This window comes from Pteronotus mesoamericanus, unplaced genomic scaffold, assembly GCF_021234165.1.
Source record: "Pteronotus mesoamericanus isolate MK-2021 breed Mesoamerican mustached bat unplaced genomic scaffold, CSHL_Meso_final contig_202, whole genome shotgun sequence".
Taxonomy (NCBI): domain Eukaryota; kingdom Metazoa; phylum Chordata; class Mammalia; order Chiroptera; family Mormoopidae; genus Pteronotus; species Pteronotus mesoamericanus.
This window is the reverse complement of record NW_026555086.1, coordinates 8,196,783-8,209,950: the sequence shown is the minus strand read 5'-3', so window position 1 is coordinate 8,209,950 and position 13,168 is coordinate 8,196,783. Positions and strand designations below refer to the sequence as shown.

Here is a 13,168-nt window from a genome sequence, read left to right as displayed (position 1 = left end):
ACGGCTATCATCATCATTATCATCGTCATCGTCACCATCATCATCAATATCTGAGTCCTGGTAGTTCTGGCACAGATTTCAGAAGACCTTCAAATCTCTGTACCCTCTGCATTAATTGTGGGGATCGCTTCAGCTGAAGTTGAGCTCTCTAACTGAAAGAGCAACTTAAACACACAAATGCCCCCAGATCTCTGGGGAATGGCTCTGGAATGAGCCAGAAGGAAGGCTCTGCCCCTCCATCCTCTTCCTGAGCAGCAGAAGTTTTAACCTTAAGAATATTTTCATTTCAAAGCCCCTGCTGGTGTTTTGCTGGTGTTGGGAAGAGGTTGGGGGAGGGGGCTGGAACCTTGCCTTGGGCAGAGCTCCCTGCTCGGGGTGGGAGTGGGCAAGAGCAGGCAGCACTGTCTTTGGGGTGGAGGGGACAGCGGAGACCTGGGGTCTCGTCCTAGCCAGCCCCATGTCCAGGGGCAGCTGCAGTCCAGGCCCCGCCCACCAACATCTTGGGGGGAGGGGGACAAACCTTTTGAGTCACCTGAGAGAACATAGGAAAGAGGGTTTATGTGTGTAATTTCCTGATTTTTACACGTTGCTTTTAATTTTTAAAAACATTACATAGACATAGGATCTAAGATGTTGTTGATTGTAAGACATTCCGATATTTAATGAACTAAGAAAAAGAGAACTTCCTTTAACTATGACAAGCCATTGATTGCAAGATTCCCCCTAATTCCAGAGATGTCACAATGTAAAAAAAACGTGCCTCGTGGAGCCCCTGAAGTACCGTACGGCGATAGACTGGAGTCGACCTGTGTCACCTTGTACAGTCCCCAACCCACACGACCGCTCACAGCAGCTCTTATGACACCACCCCAGGACACTGGAGGGCTTAGGGGCTGCCCAGGGGTTCACACTTGAGTCGCATCCCTGAAGACCCAAGGCTGTTGAGAAGTAATCCCATTTCAATCTTTATCTGGGCCAGAAACGAAGTAATCAAGGCAGCAAAGCAGGAAATGCGGCGCGGCTGGCCCCCAGCGTCACCAGGTCTCCAAGCTCCGTAGGCTTGTGGCAGGGCGGCAGGAGGGCTGCTTCGTAAGGGATTCTGATTCCTGCAGGGGTGGGAACCCCCCCGCCTGCGCTCATCGCTCATCGAGGCCTGGACAGGCGAAGGCACCGCCCAGCGTTGCGCGGCCAGGCAGAGCCGGGCCAGGCCAGGGTCCCTTCCCCTGCTGACGGCAAAAGTGCCTGGCACCCCGCCCCACGGGGACTGGAGACAGGGGTCTCCAGGGGTGACCCAGGGGGTCTCGTCCTCCCCCTCGTTCCATCCTTCCAGAGGCTCCTAGAAAGAGCACCTTTGTTTGATTCACAAGACTTTTCCATTTTATTAGTAAAATACAAAATGGCACAGACATTGATGATAGGGGTGGAAAAGCAAAAGGATCAACCAGCTCCTAAAGCCCTCCCCGAATTGTTCTTGTCCGTATCCTGCCAGGGGGGCGAACAAAGTCGCGGAAAGGGGCCAGCTGCCCCAGCTGCTTCTTGACAAAGGAGGGGAGCCCCACCGTGGGTACCCCAGCCCTTGAAGGCTCCCAGCTGGCAGGAGCCAAAAAAAGTGCATTCAGATCTGCTGTCCCCCCCAAAGTGCCCCCTCCATTCAAGCCAAGTCCAAACAGGGGGTGTCGTGCCCAGCGGGGGAGCGCAGGGGGCCCAGTCCTTCCTTTGCTTCCTCGAGCATCATCTGCGAAGGAATGTGTCACCTGTACCTGGAGGAAGCCCAGCCCCTGGGAGGTTTCTCAGGTGGAGGGCAGGCATCAGCCTTGGGGACAATCAGAAGGAGGTGGGGCGCTGCCACCAGGGACCCTGAGGGGCGAGGCCTGCAGGTCCAGCTCTGCCAGGGGGCGTGGGCTAGCCGGTCAGCCTCCAGTCTCACCCAGGTCCGCCTGAGTCCTCAGCAGCCAAAAAGGAACCCACGACCTCCGCTTCCCTTCCCCAACGGGTCCCTCTCCCAGGACAGAGTTCCTTTCAGAAAGAAACACGGGAAGCTCTGAGCTTACAGAAAACACCATGGACGTTTCTGGCCCTGCCAGTCGTGGGGAGAAGATGGTGTGCAGAGAACAGTGTTTTCTGGGAGCCAGAGAGGGCGCTGGGGACAAGTAGAAAGACCGAATGCTGGACTCAAGTCCAACATTCAAGTCCCAACATGGAGTGTGACCGTGCCCCGCAGCTTCTCCCTGGGTCCTTCTGTGGAGTGCCTCAGCCTCTCCCCGGGCCTGCAGGCCTCGCCTCCTTCTTCAGCCTGTCACATGTCCCCAGGGCTGTCTCAGTGTCCCTGTGAGCCTAGTGGACAGAGAGGGGCTGTCCTCACAGTCAGAAAGGGTCCTTTAAAGCCAGTCTCTGCCCCACAAGTACCCCAGCCCGAGCCCCACTCTGGGGGCCCACGGTGCTGGCTCCCTCCTACGGGGCAGGACTGGGCGGCCAGGCCCTCCGGGCGACAGCCCGGCCCACGGGCTGGTAGGGAACGGTGAAGGCGCTCTGCTGAGGACGGCTGTGCGGCTGCACCAGGGTCTGGGGAAAGGGACCTCGGGACCACTTAGCGATGACGACTGTCGGGGGTACAGGCTATTGCCACCTATCTGCTGTCCCCCTTCCCTTTCACAGGTGGGAAGCCACAGGGACGGACGCCCCGTCGGGCCGATAGTGGGCCCTCGGACTAGCGCCCCGGCTTCCCACTCAGAGTCCGTATTCCTTCTCCGTTACAGCACAGACCGAGGAAGGAAAAAGACCCAAACCACTGGTAGCTGCATCTCCCCTTCCCGCGGCGCTGACTGAGGGTGGGGCCTTCATGGGGCGCGGTGCCAGCAGGCACCGCACCCCCTCATGCAAGAAAAGACAGGCCCCCTGCGGGGGCGTGGGCTCTGTACAAGGGACAGGGGAGATAGCACCGCAGGTGGCGGGTGACTGGTGACGGCAGCAGGACCAAGAGACACAATGAGGTTGGAGGGGGTGGGCAGAGGACCTGGCCTGAGGCTCACTGTGAGGTGGGATGACCGTGGTACCCCCACGGGGACACGGGCCTGAGGGGCTGAGCATTCAATAAATAATTGTCACTGGGGCTGGGACGGTGTCGAAGGAAACCTCTAACCAGCCAGCAGCAGAAGAGAATTTTCCGACTCGGGGACATTGGCATGAGTGGCAGAGGCCACTCCCTCTGTTTCCAGTAGGTCAGGGATGGTCAAGGGGACCTCCCGGGGCCTGCCTGGGAAGTGGGGGCAGCTGATCCCACCCGGAGGGTCCCGCCTCCTTGCTTGGGTCATCCCGGCTCAGGCCAGGCCCTCGGGTGAGGGGAGGACTGAGGAGGGGGCCCCAGGCAGCTGTTTGAGTTGAACATCTGGACACAAGCAGGTGGGCGGTTCACACTGGCACCAGGACGTAGGAGTTACTGCCGCAGCTCCGAGGGACATGCCGAAGCCCTTCTACCATGTCTCCTGCCATGTTGCGGGGACAGCCCTGTAGGCTTTGATAGGCAAACATGGCCACCCCCAGGCCAAAGAGGAGGCCCAGGAAGGCCAGTAGCCCCACTGCCTGCCTCCTGGTAGCTGCCCCGGAGTCTGGAGGCGGGGTATTGGGGAGCCCATGCCTCTGGTGGCTCACAGTGGCGTGGGTGGGCTCCTTGGTCTTGGGGTCCCCACTGCTAGAGGTCGCTGGCTCCCTGCTGGGGGCCCCTTCAGAGGAGAATGGGGCCACAGAGACATGGGGAACGCTGCCAGGCCCCGTGAAAGCACCTGTACGAACTGAAATGGAACCTTTCTCCTTGGACGCTAGAGAGTCCTCTGGTGTGGGATCCTGTCCATCGATCCGCACGGATTGTCCTTCAGACCCAACACTGTCCGCTGGGGCTATGTGTGAAATAGAGGGGGCCTGCGTGGGGGGGGGCTGGGTGCTGAGGGCCTGGGTGAAGGCGGTCTGGGTGGAGGGGGCCTGGGTGGGGAGGGCCTGGGTGGAGGGGGCCTGGGTGGGGGGGGCCTGGGTGGAGGGGGTCTGGTTGGAGGAAGCCTGGGTAGAGGGGGTCTGGGTGGGGAGGGCGTGGGTGGAGGGGGTCTGGGTGGGGGGGGCCTGGGTGGGGGGGGCCTGGGTGGAGGGGGCTTCAGAGGCCTTGCCCTCAGTCCAGAGGTCCGACCCAGGTTGGTAAGCAGAAGAGCTCTGCCAAGATGTGGCGCTGGTGGCGAAAGTGGTGCTGAAAATCTCAGTTCTCTCGGGCCCAGCCAAAGGTCCTCCGTCCAGAGCCTTCGGAGCAGCGGGGGACCCGGTCCCCCAGGAACCAGCCACTCCGGTAGGCAGCTCTGGGGAAGTCCCCAAGGCCCTTGGTGCCTGCTGGCTATTGCTTTCGCCTGGGGCTTTGGGCTCTGAGCCCGCAGACCTGTCCGTGCCCCTGGCAGCAGGGGTGGTCCTGGGCTCACCCACAATCTTCTCAAATGTGCCGCCGTTCTGAACAAGAGCAGCAGCCTTCTCGTCTAGGTACTTCATGGTTTTCTGGACCCATTCTTCTGCTGGGTCAGCACAGAAGGTTCTGTTTTTTATGGTCTTCAAGCTACAAGGAAGGAAGACAAGGACCCAGTTATGGCCAGAAGCCACGTGGAGGAGGGGGTATCACGTGAATGCTCTGCGTGTGAACAGACCAGTCTGGACACCCTGCCCCACTGCCTCCTCGCTGCAAGCTTAGCTGGGGTAGCTCAACCTCTGGAACTCCTGTGTCCTCACCTGAAAAGCGGAGGTAAGATACCTACTTGCTGTAAGGTGACAAACCATCCCAGAAAAAGTGGGATTGAGGGGGTTCTTGAGAGGCAGGCAAACTGGGACAAGGCTGTCACCCTGCTTCTGTATTATTATAAACAACAAAAAGTATGTAAATCGCCTGGCTCAGAGTAGGAGATCAGTAGTACTAGCTGAAAAGAATAACAATGCTAATAATATTGTCCTGGCCATTAAGGCAGGGGCTCTGGGCTGAGTGTTTGGACTGGGAGGAGAGGTCACAGGTGTCCTCTGCCACCAGGTATGTGACTGGCAAGCTCCATGGTGGGACCGCCTCACTCTGGAGAGGACCCAATGTCACAACGTCGTCTTCCTCCTCTCCCTCAGTTACAGCCTGCCCTCTGGACCTCTTCCCTTCTCTGCTAGTGTGTGGCTTCAAGTTAAAAGGACACCTAGTGATGTATATGGTAGGCTCATTGGCACCCCGAGTGCCACCCAAATCTTGAGCTTCCGCTGAAATTGTGTGTGGCTGGTTCTCTGCCGAGACCTCAGCTCAGAGCTGACTGGGGCCCTTGCTCCATGCCCTGCCGTGTGCCGGGCATTTTGCTTTTGCCTGTTTAAACCTCTCATCCCTCCGGCGAGGACTCCATCACACCCCCATTTTGCAGAGGAAGAAAATCAAGGCTCAGAAAGGTAACGTGACCCGGCAGGGGCAGGCCCCGCGGGCGCCAATGCGGCCCCAGGGCTGACGCCCCTCCCTGGTCCTTCCTGCTTCCCTTTCCCCCAGGAAACGGAGGAAGCAAATACGTGAGGGAGCCTGGGGGAAGCAAGCCTGGTGGGTGAGCTGAGACGCCAGGCACACTGGCCCCTCTCAAACAGCTGCACAACCGAAGGGCCGGTCGATGGGAAGTGCACGGCTGCCTCCTTTAGCTGAGCCTCCACTTCAAAGGTTCCCTGACCATTTCTTGTTGTCAGGCCTCTGGGTCTGGCTGCGCTGCTTTAGGGCCCCAAGTTCGGTCCTGGAGAAAGGCCTCAGGGCTGGGCCACTGGGCAGAACCAAGAGGCACCCCAGGGGAGCAAGCAGCCAAGATGGCAGCCAAGGGTCCCCACAGCCATGGAGGGAGGTGGCTTGGCTGGAGTCTCCTGCCCGAAGTCTCCTAGAGGTCCTGCTTTTTTGCCGCCTGGAGAAGTTAGTCTCTGCCGCTCATTGTCAGCAGCTTCTGGGCACCCTGCACGCACGTCAGTTATCTTATCTCCATTCATCCTCCCAATAAGCCATCTTACAGAGGGTGGGCAACGTGAGCCGGGCCACCCAGCCTGCAAATGATGAAGCCAGGATTCTACCACATCTGCTGGGTGCCGGGACCAGCCCTCCGAGACCACCGTGCTTTACCTCCCCGTGAAATCCACTTGGCTCCGGAGCTGCCTGGGACACAATGGTCCAGGAGAAATGGCCGCGCTTGGTAGCTGCTCCGGGCCACAGGCCATGCAGGAAGCAGCTCCTCACCTTGCATGTGGCACAAGATCAAGGTCAACAAGGGGGTCAGCAGGCCAGAAGCAGGATAGTATTGGCTGAAGCCCTTAGCCAGGAGTCCAGGTGGGGGTGGGACGATGTGGATGTGGGTTAGCAGAAGCCTGGGACCATCCCCAGGGTCTGAGAGGGGCGCAGAGGCTGAGAGGGCAGTACCTACATGATGGCGGGTTTGTCGCAAGATGCTTGATTGCGTTGATAGCTGATGAGACGCTCCATGGGGATCTTCGGGGTCATGTTCTTGCATAAGGTGATGCATTTATTCACACCGTGGTGCTGTCCTGAGCCCACAGAGGTCCCCGGTCAGCAGGACTGTCCAGGGGCATCTGGCTCCCCAGCCCCATGACAGCCGCGTCCCAGCCACACCACCCAAGAACCAATGCCCTGCACACCTGGCCTTCAGGGCCCTTGACCTTGACCTCCCACCCTGCCACCCCCCCACCCCCAGCCCCTTCTCTGGCCAAACCTCTCTGTGCCTTAGCGTCCCCACCTGTAAAATAAGGACAACGATAACATCTACCTCACAGGGTTGTTGTGATAAAGCTCTTATTACCTGGCACATAGTAAGTATTTAATTTTAAAAATTAAGTTGCTATAGTTGGTCTGTTGTAAACAGAGAAGAATGTGAGAGTGACAGGGACCTGCCACACAGCCAGCAAGTGACAGAGCAGGCTCTCCTACTGGCCTGGCTCCCACCGTCGGCACTGGGTCTGTGGCGCTGCATCCCCCTCTTGCCTGCACCCCATTAAGTCGCTGACTCAACTACCCCCGACAACAGGCACATCCCATCCCTCCCTCCCAAGCTGTCCATAGTCATGGATTTCCACGACCTCCGAGACACACCCAGACCTCTCGCCATCCACATCGCGCATGCCTGCCTGTGACACACACACGCGCACGCACGCACACACACCAACACACACAGCACCGTGTATATGTACACCCTTACACACAAACACATAAAGGCATACATACAACCAGGCACAGGTGGCAGGTACTAAAATAAAATTTTTTAAATGTGTAAGTACAACTGCCATTTAAGGACAGTGGGCAGGGGCCCTGCTCAGTAGATCACCCTCTGTTCTGTCAAGAGCCAGGGTGAGTTTGGGGGAAGATGCTGAGAGGAGTGGATGAACTGGCCGCTTGGAGGTCACGGGGCAAGATGCCGGGGCACAGGAAGGAGGTGCATGGGTGGGAGTACAGTCCGGGGTGTGGTCTCAGCTGGCTCGCTATCCCAGGACAGGATGAGGCTGACTCAACAGACAGTTGAGAACCCAAATATTTTTTAAAAAAGATAGGCACTATATTTATTTATTTACTTTTGAGAGAGGGGAAGGAAAGGAGAGAGGGAGAGAAACATCGATATGAGAGAGAAACATCAGTCAGTTGCCTCTTACACACACCCTAGCAAGGGAACGGGCCTTCAACCCAGGCATGTGCCCTGACCGACAATTGAACTGGCAACATTTCACTTTTCAGGATGACGCTTAACCCACTGAGCCCCACTGGTCAGGGCCTCAAATATTTTATATAAACATTTGAGGTTGTTTGCATGGCACTTCTGCCTCCCACTCTCCCTGAAACCTTCAGTAAAATTGACTGCTTGGTGAAAGCTGGGCAGGGGTATGTAAAAAAATGAGGAAGACAGTGAGTTTCGGTTCTGGGTCAAGGTCCTATGCGGCAGAAGCAAGACCCTGGAAGGTTTTGTAAAAGTCCAGAGGCCAGAACTTCCACGGCAGTGGAGTAGACAGAGCAAATGGATCTTATTTAGCTCTGCGGGGCTTTACATCCAACTCATCACTGGGCTCTGCCCACCCGCACACGACTCCTGCACGGATCCATGCATGTGGACAAGCAGACATGCACTCGTAGCTCCCAGGGTGGGCGGGGGTAGGGGGAGCTCCCAGCAGCTGGGCTCTGAGTCATGGGCTGCCTTTCACTTTCAGGAACCAGGATGTGAAAATCCCCTTTGCTGCCTCGTCTCCCCCTTCTCCCCAAACGGGACCTCGGGATCACTCAGCTGCAGCAAGCCCAGGTCCTGCTGAGTAGATTCAGGAGGCAGCCCCCTGGGCTGGGCTGGCAGGCGTCTTCCTGGGAGAAGCCCCAGAGCAAAGGTGCCCCTGGGTGACCGGGAGCCAGGGGCAGCTGCCCAGTAGGCAGGAGGGATCAGCTAGGTAATGTCAGTTTGTTCTCTGGACTCAACTTCCCAGGATGGGGAAGGCCACTGCGCACCTCTGGAGCCACAAAGTCTGCCTGTCCCCGAAGTCCCCACCCTCTACCACGGCGCCTGAGTGCTCTTGGCCGGGCCCTGATCTTGGCCCTGCCCAGGGAAGGTTGTAAAACTGACCTGAGTGGATTTACTTAGAACTCAATTTTCCTTCCTGTAGGTGGAGATAATGCCTCCCTCCAGCCAGTCATTGTGATTTGTCACATGAGATTCAAGAGGGCAGGAGCTTGTCTGTCTTGGTGTCACAAAATTTTCCAGCGCAAGGTAGAGACTCAATAAATATTCACTAAATGAAATAATGTCTCAATCTCATCCCTTCACCTATTCATCCATCTATCCATCCATCCATCCATCCATCCATCCTTCCATCCATCCATGTCTTCATTCAGTCAACCTTGCTTGAATTACTTTTGAATGACTATGAAGACCCAGGTCCTCTTGTCCTTAACCCTGAACTCTCTCTCCCACAGGTGCTGGTGCTGAGCTTGGAGCGATAATCCCAATCCCAATAAATGCTACCAGGCAGCTGTGTTCACTCAGCCAACCAACAAATGCCTACCCACGGTCTTGCCGGGAATAGTGGGGTGAACAAGACCCATCTCTGCCTTTGGGAGGCTCCCGTCTTGGCGCGCAGCTAAAACACGCCCGCAAAGTATCAGAGTACTTCTTATTTGAGCCCCTACTACGTGGTAGAGCCTACGCTTCGCGCGCATGAGCACACGCACACATCTGCTCTCATTTCTTAACATCCCTGCAAAGGGAGTATGATTATCCCCATTTTACAGATGCAGAAGCTGAGGTGATATCAGAGAGGTTAAATGACATGCCCACGGCCACACAGCTGCTTAGCGGCAAGTCTAGTTGTCCTCCCAGGCCCTGGATATCCCACGTTGCCAGGCTGCCTTAAACGCCAGGTCGAAGCACCATGTTGCAAACCACATCCCGGCTGCACTGGGTTTTGCATGAGGGAGAGACCACTTCCAATAGCCAGCGATCAGGGTGGCTTGGAGGAGGTGCCCCTACAGCAGGCCCTCCAGGACGACTAAGGGGCTTACAGACAGGCAGAGAGAGGAATGTTAGAGGGAGGAGACAGAGAGAGGGCTCGAGCCGGTGCGAGGTGTCAGTTGGGGACGAGTCACTTAGGCTTTCTGAGCCTCGAGTCCCTTCCCTGTCAAATGGGCACGATAATGCCTGCTTCTCAGGGTGGCTGCGAAGGGTCATGACTTTTAAATATCTGGACCCTCAGTGCAGGGTTTTCTCAACGGCAAGCACAGTTGATGTTTTGGACCAGAGAGTTCTTTGTCTTGGGGGCTGCCCTGTATCCCACAGAATGTTTGGCAGCATCCCTGGCCTCTGCCCTCGAGGTGCCTGAGTGCCAGCCACCGACCAAAAATGGTGGGACATTTGTAACAACCAAAAACATCTCCAGAAATTGACAAATATTCCCTGGGAAGGTAAAGCTCCCCCTTGGAGGACCCCCTGCCCGGAGAGACCCACGCGCCACAGAGACCCACGCGCCACGCGGGCGTCCCCGGGGGCTCCCTTGTCAGGAAGCCTTCCCTGAGCCCTTACTTAACATTCCAACACCTCCGCCTCCTTCCACCCCTCCTTTTTTTTTTTTAAACCACAGCATTTTTTTTTTCTTCCTAACAGATCCAATTGTTTATTGATTTATTCTGTGTATTGTCTGCCTTCATCCGATCGATGCTCACTCCACGAGGACTGGGACCTTGGGCAGTTTTACTCATTGATCTGGTCTCAGCACCAAGAACAGTGCCTGGCGCACGTAAGTGCCCGATCAATATCTGTTGAAGGAATCAACAAAATGGCCCTTTGCCGGTGTGGCTTAGCAGATTGAGCACTGGCCTGCGAACCGAACCATAAGGAAATCAACAAAATGCATAGAGAAGCACTTTGTGACATAGAAGATCTTAACGAATGGAGAAATAGAGGAATTTTTATTTAAATTCGACAGGGGCCTAGGAAATCTGACACCCTGAATTTCTCCTCCCCTGCCTTTCCTATCTGTGCCCACCTCAAAACAGGGGGCAGACTATAGCAGCTGAAAGCAAATTTTTTTTTTCCTTTCTTGCCTGGGCTTGAGTGGGAGCGAATGCGTCAGTGCTTGGAGAGACAAATTCTCTGCTCTGACTTGTAGATACAAGTTCCATACTTGTTACATAAAGCAGAGGCACCTCCTGCCTGAAACAGCTCTGCAAACCCACATTGGGGAACTGACGTAGCTGCCTTGCACAAGCCAGAAGGGCAGGTGTGAAGACCCCGGCCCCCCGCTCAGGGCGTCTCTGGCTTGTGGACCACCCCCTTGTCTTGCAGGGGCTCCCAGGGGGCCTCTGGGAGCCATAAATATCAAGTGAGCGTAAGGACCTCTCAGGGGGGGCCTAGCTGAATGCCCATTTTTACAGGAGGAGAAACAGAAACTCAGAAAGGTTGAAATAGTGCAAGTATCTCCCAGCAAATTCAGTGACCAAGATTAGGACAGGGGCCCGATGGCCCTGAAGCCTTAGACTGCTAGACAGAGCATCCAGGGTGCCCCCGGGGTCCCCTCTCCACTCTAGAGTAGGAGCCCCTGCCCCCCCCCCCCGCTCCCCTGCCCCCAACGGCTTAGTATAATCTTCCTCCTCATTCCGCTTCCCAAGTACCCAGAGATGCAGTAGCGGGGACCAAAGAAGGCAATACGCCATTTGGGGTCATGGCAAAGCATCTGCATCTGACTCCCCTCTTCGAGGGCTCACTGTCCCCAAATACCTTGGGCCTGTGTTCAAGCCCAGGAAGCAGGAAGCCAGCAACACCGGACCTCTGCCACCTCAGCCACTGCCACCACCATCTCCTTGCCCCCTTCCTTGCACCCCCCCGCCCCCGCCCCGTGGGTTTTCCCCACACAGAGGGACCCGGAAGGCAGTCTGCTCCACGGAGCTGTTCCGGAAGCTGGGAAGCGGTTCTGTTTGCCCAGACGCACTGTGTGCCCTGAGGCAGGCTGCCGCCCTCTCTGAGCTCCAACGTGCTAGGCAGCCTAGACACTCCCTGAGGACGGGCGACTCAGACGATTCTCATTCTCTTCTCATTCTCATTCTCGTGTGGCCCACTGAGGGGGTGAGCGTGCATCCCTGCTCCCTCCCGCATCCAGCCCTCCCCGCTCCTCCCTGCTGGCCGGCTCTGCCACCTCAGGCCAGTTTCTGAACCTCTTTGGGCCTCCATTTTAGTCACAGCCGGAGGGATGGCTCTATCATGCCTCCCAGGTCCCAGGCTCCAGAAAGTGACAGGAGGTGCGAACATTTTCCAAGCGTCGTTGGGAGGAGGATGACGGTGCCATGGGGGAGACACGGCGGGGGGGTTTGGGGCTGCAGACCAGAGCAACAGTGACGAGCCTTCTCCGAGCTGCAATGACCTTGACTTCCACTCATCCCGGGGCCCCCAACTGCTGCTGTGGCTTTGAAATCAGGGCAGGAGGGAGTCCTGACTGTGACCTAGCCCAGGGCCCCGCTGAGACGCAGGTGTCTGGACTTCAAGTTACATATTAAACCTGGGTTCCACCAAGGCTCCTGGCCCATACCCAGCAGGAACCGCCCCCGGTGGCTCCCAGCCCCCACCCTCCTGGCCCTCGCATACCTGGCATCTTTGTTGCCCCCTCGCCACCTCCCTGTGCTCCATGCAGTAGCCACAGTGCCCACGGGGACAAATCTTTCCCTCGGGAGCGGCAGCCCCGCACCCCACTGCAACACATCCCTCGGGAGGGGGATGTCACAGACCTCAGCCGTACCCAGGAAGGGCCAGTCAGGCCTGAGGGGTAGAAGCAGGGTTAGGGGCTCCCCCACCCGCTCATACCGTGTCCACCCCACTCACCGGCCAGCAGCACGATTAGATAGCAGAAGGCAGTCAGGCGGAGCAGCCAGGAGAGCCGGGAAGCCATGGTTGAGGGTGGCGGGAGTCCAGGCGGGAGTCCAGGTGAGGCAGGGGGTCCAGGCGGGGGTCCAGGTGAGGCGGGACAGGCGGCCAGGAGGGCTTCGGAGCTCCCTGCTATCCTCCCGCGACTTCCAGCGCTCTGGCTTCTTTTAAGGAGCAGGCTCAGAGCCTCGCCTCTGCCTCCGCCTCCCAGCCCCCCTGCAGGCAGGCGGGTGGGAGGGGAAAGTCAGGGAGCCTGTCGATGGATAAGATTCCTCAGGATGTTGCTAAGGAACCAAAGGCTCAGCTGTGGGGCAGGGAGGGGGGTGCGCGGTGGGCTGGCCTGTGGCGGGGCTACAGGTCTGGCTGCTCAGGACGGCTCCTCAAACCAGGACCTGCCTGGGGAGGCTGGACCAGGGCTGCCAGCGTTCCAAGGGCCTCCTCTCTTCCCACCTACCCAGTCACCTACCTGCTGGGAGCTGGCACAGGCCCTTGGGTCTGGCTGGGGGCCCTAGCTCGTCAGTCAGCATAAACAAAGGACCGAGGGGCTGAGGAGCAACGGCGGGGGCGGGGGACCCGGGGCCCTGTCGGTCTGGGTCTGACACGCTCTCCTCTGGTCTCGGGGGTTTCTCCCCCACACCATGAAGGAGCTCCAGCCTTCACCTTTTGAAGCCTCATCCTGGGGGAACTCGGTCATCAGCAGATCCCCCGAGAGGGGTCTGGAGCCTAGTGAACAGGGGCTTGGCACAGTAAACGTCTTAGGG

The 13,168-nt window shown here is 57.6% G+C and overlaps 1 protein-coding gene across 1 annotated transcript; it reads right to left on the bottom strand.

The window, feature by feature from the left end:
* Positions 1–1,350: 1,350 nt before the first annotated feature.
* On the bottom strand, positions 1,351–12,530 carry CX3CL1 (C-X3-C motif chemokine ligand 1). Its single transcript, XM_054570263.1, has 3 exons — positions 12,366–12,530; positions 6,438–6,558; positions 1,351–4,585 (listed from the first exon to the last, which is right to left on the bottom strand). Exons 1-3 carry the CDS (start codon positions 12,430–12,432, stop codon positions 3,409–3,411), a joined length of 1,365 nt encoding a protein of 454 aa, XP_054426238.1. The 5' UTR covers positions 12,433–12,530; the 3' UTR covers positions 1,351–3,408.
* Between the last annotated feature and the right edge of the window lie 638 nt (positions 12,531–13,168).

Excerpts from the sequence above, each read along its gene's own strand:
- CX3CL1 (XM_054570263.1), bottom strand. The coding sequence starts at position 12,432 with ATGGCTTCCCGGCTCTCCTGGCTGCTCCGCCTGACTGCCTTCTGCTAT. Across the intron at positions 6,559-12,365 it reads TCTAATCGTGCTGCTGGCCG|GACAGCACCACGGTGTGAAT; the intron begins GTGAGTGGGGTG and ends CTGTGGGCTCAG. Across the intron at positions 4,586-6,437 it reads TGCGACAAACCCGCCATCAT|CTTGAAGACCATAAAAAACA; the intron begins GTAGGTACTGCC and ends CCTTCCTTGTAG.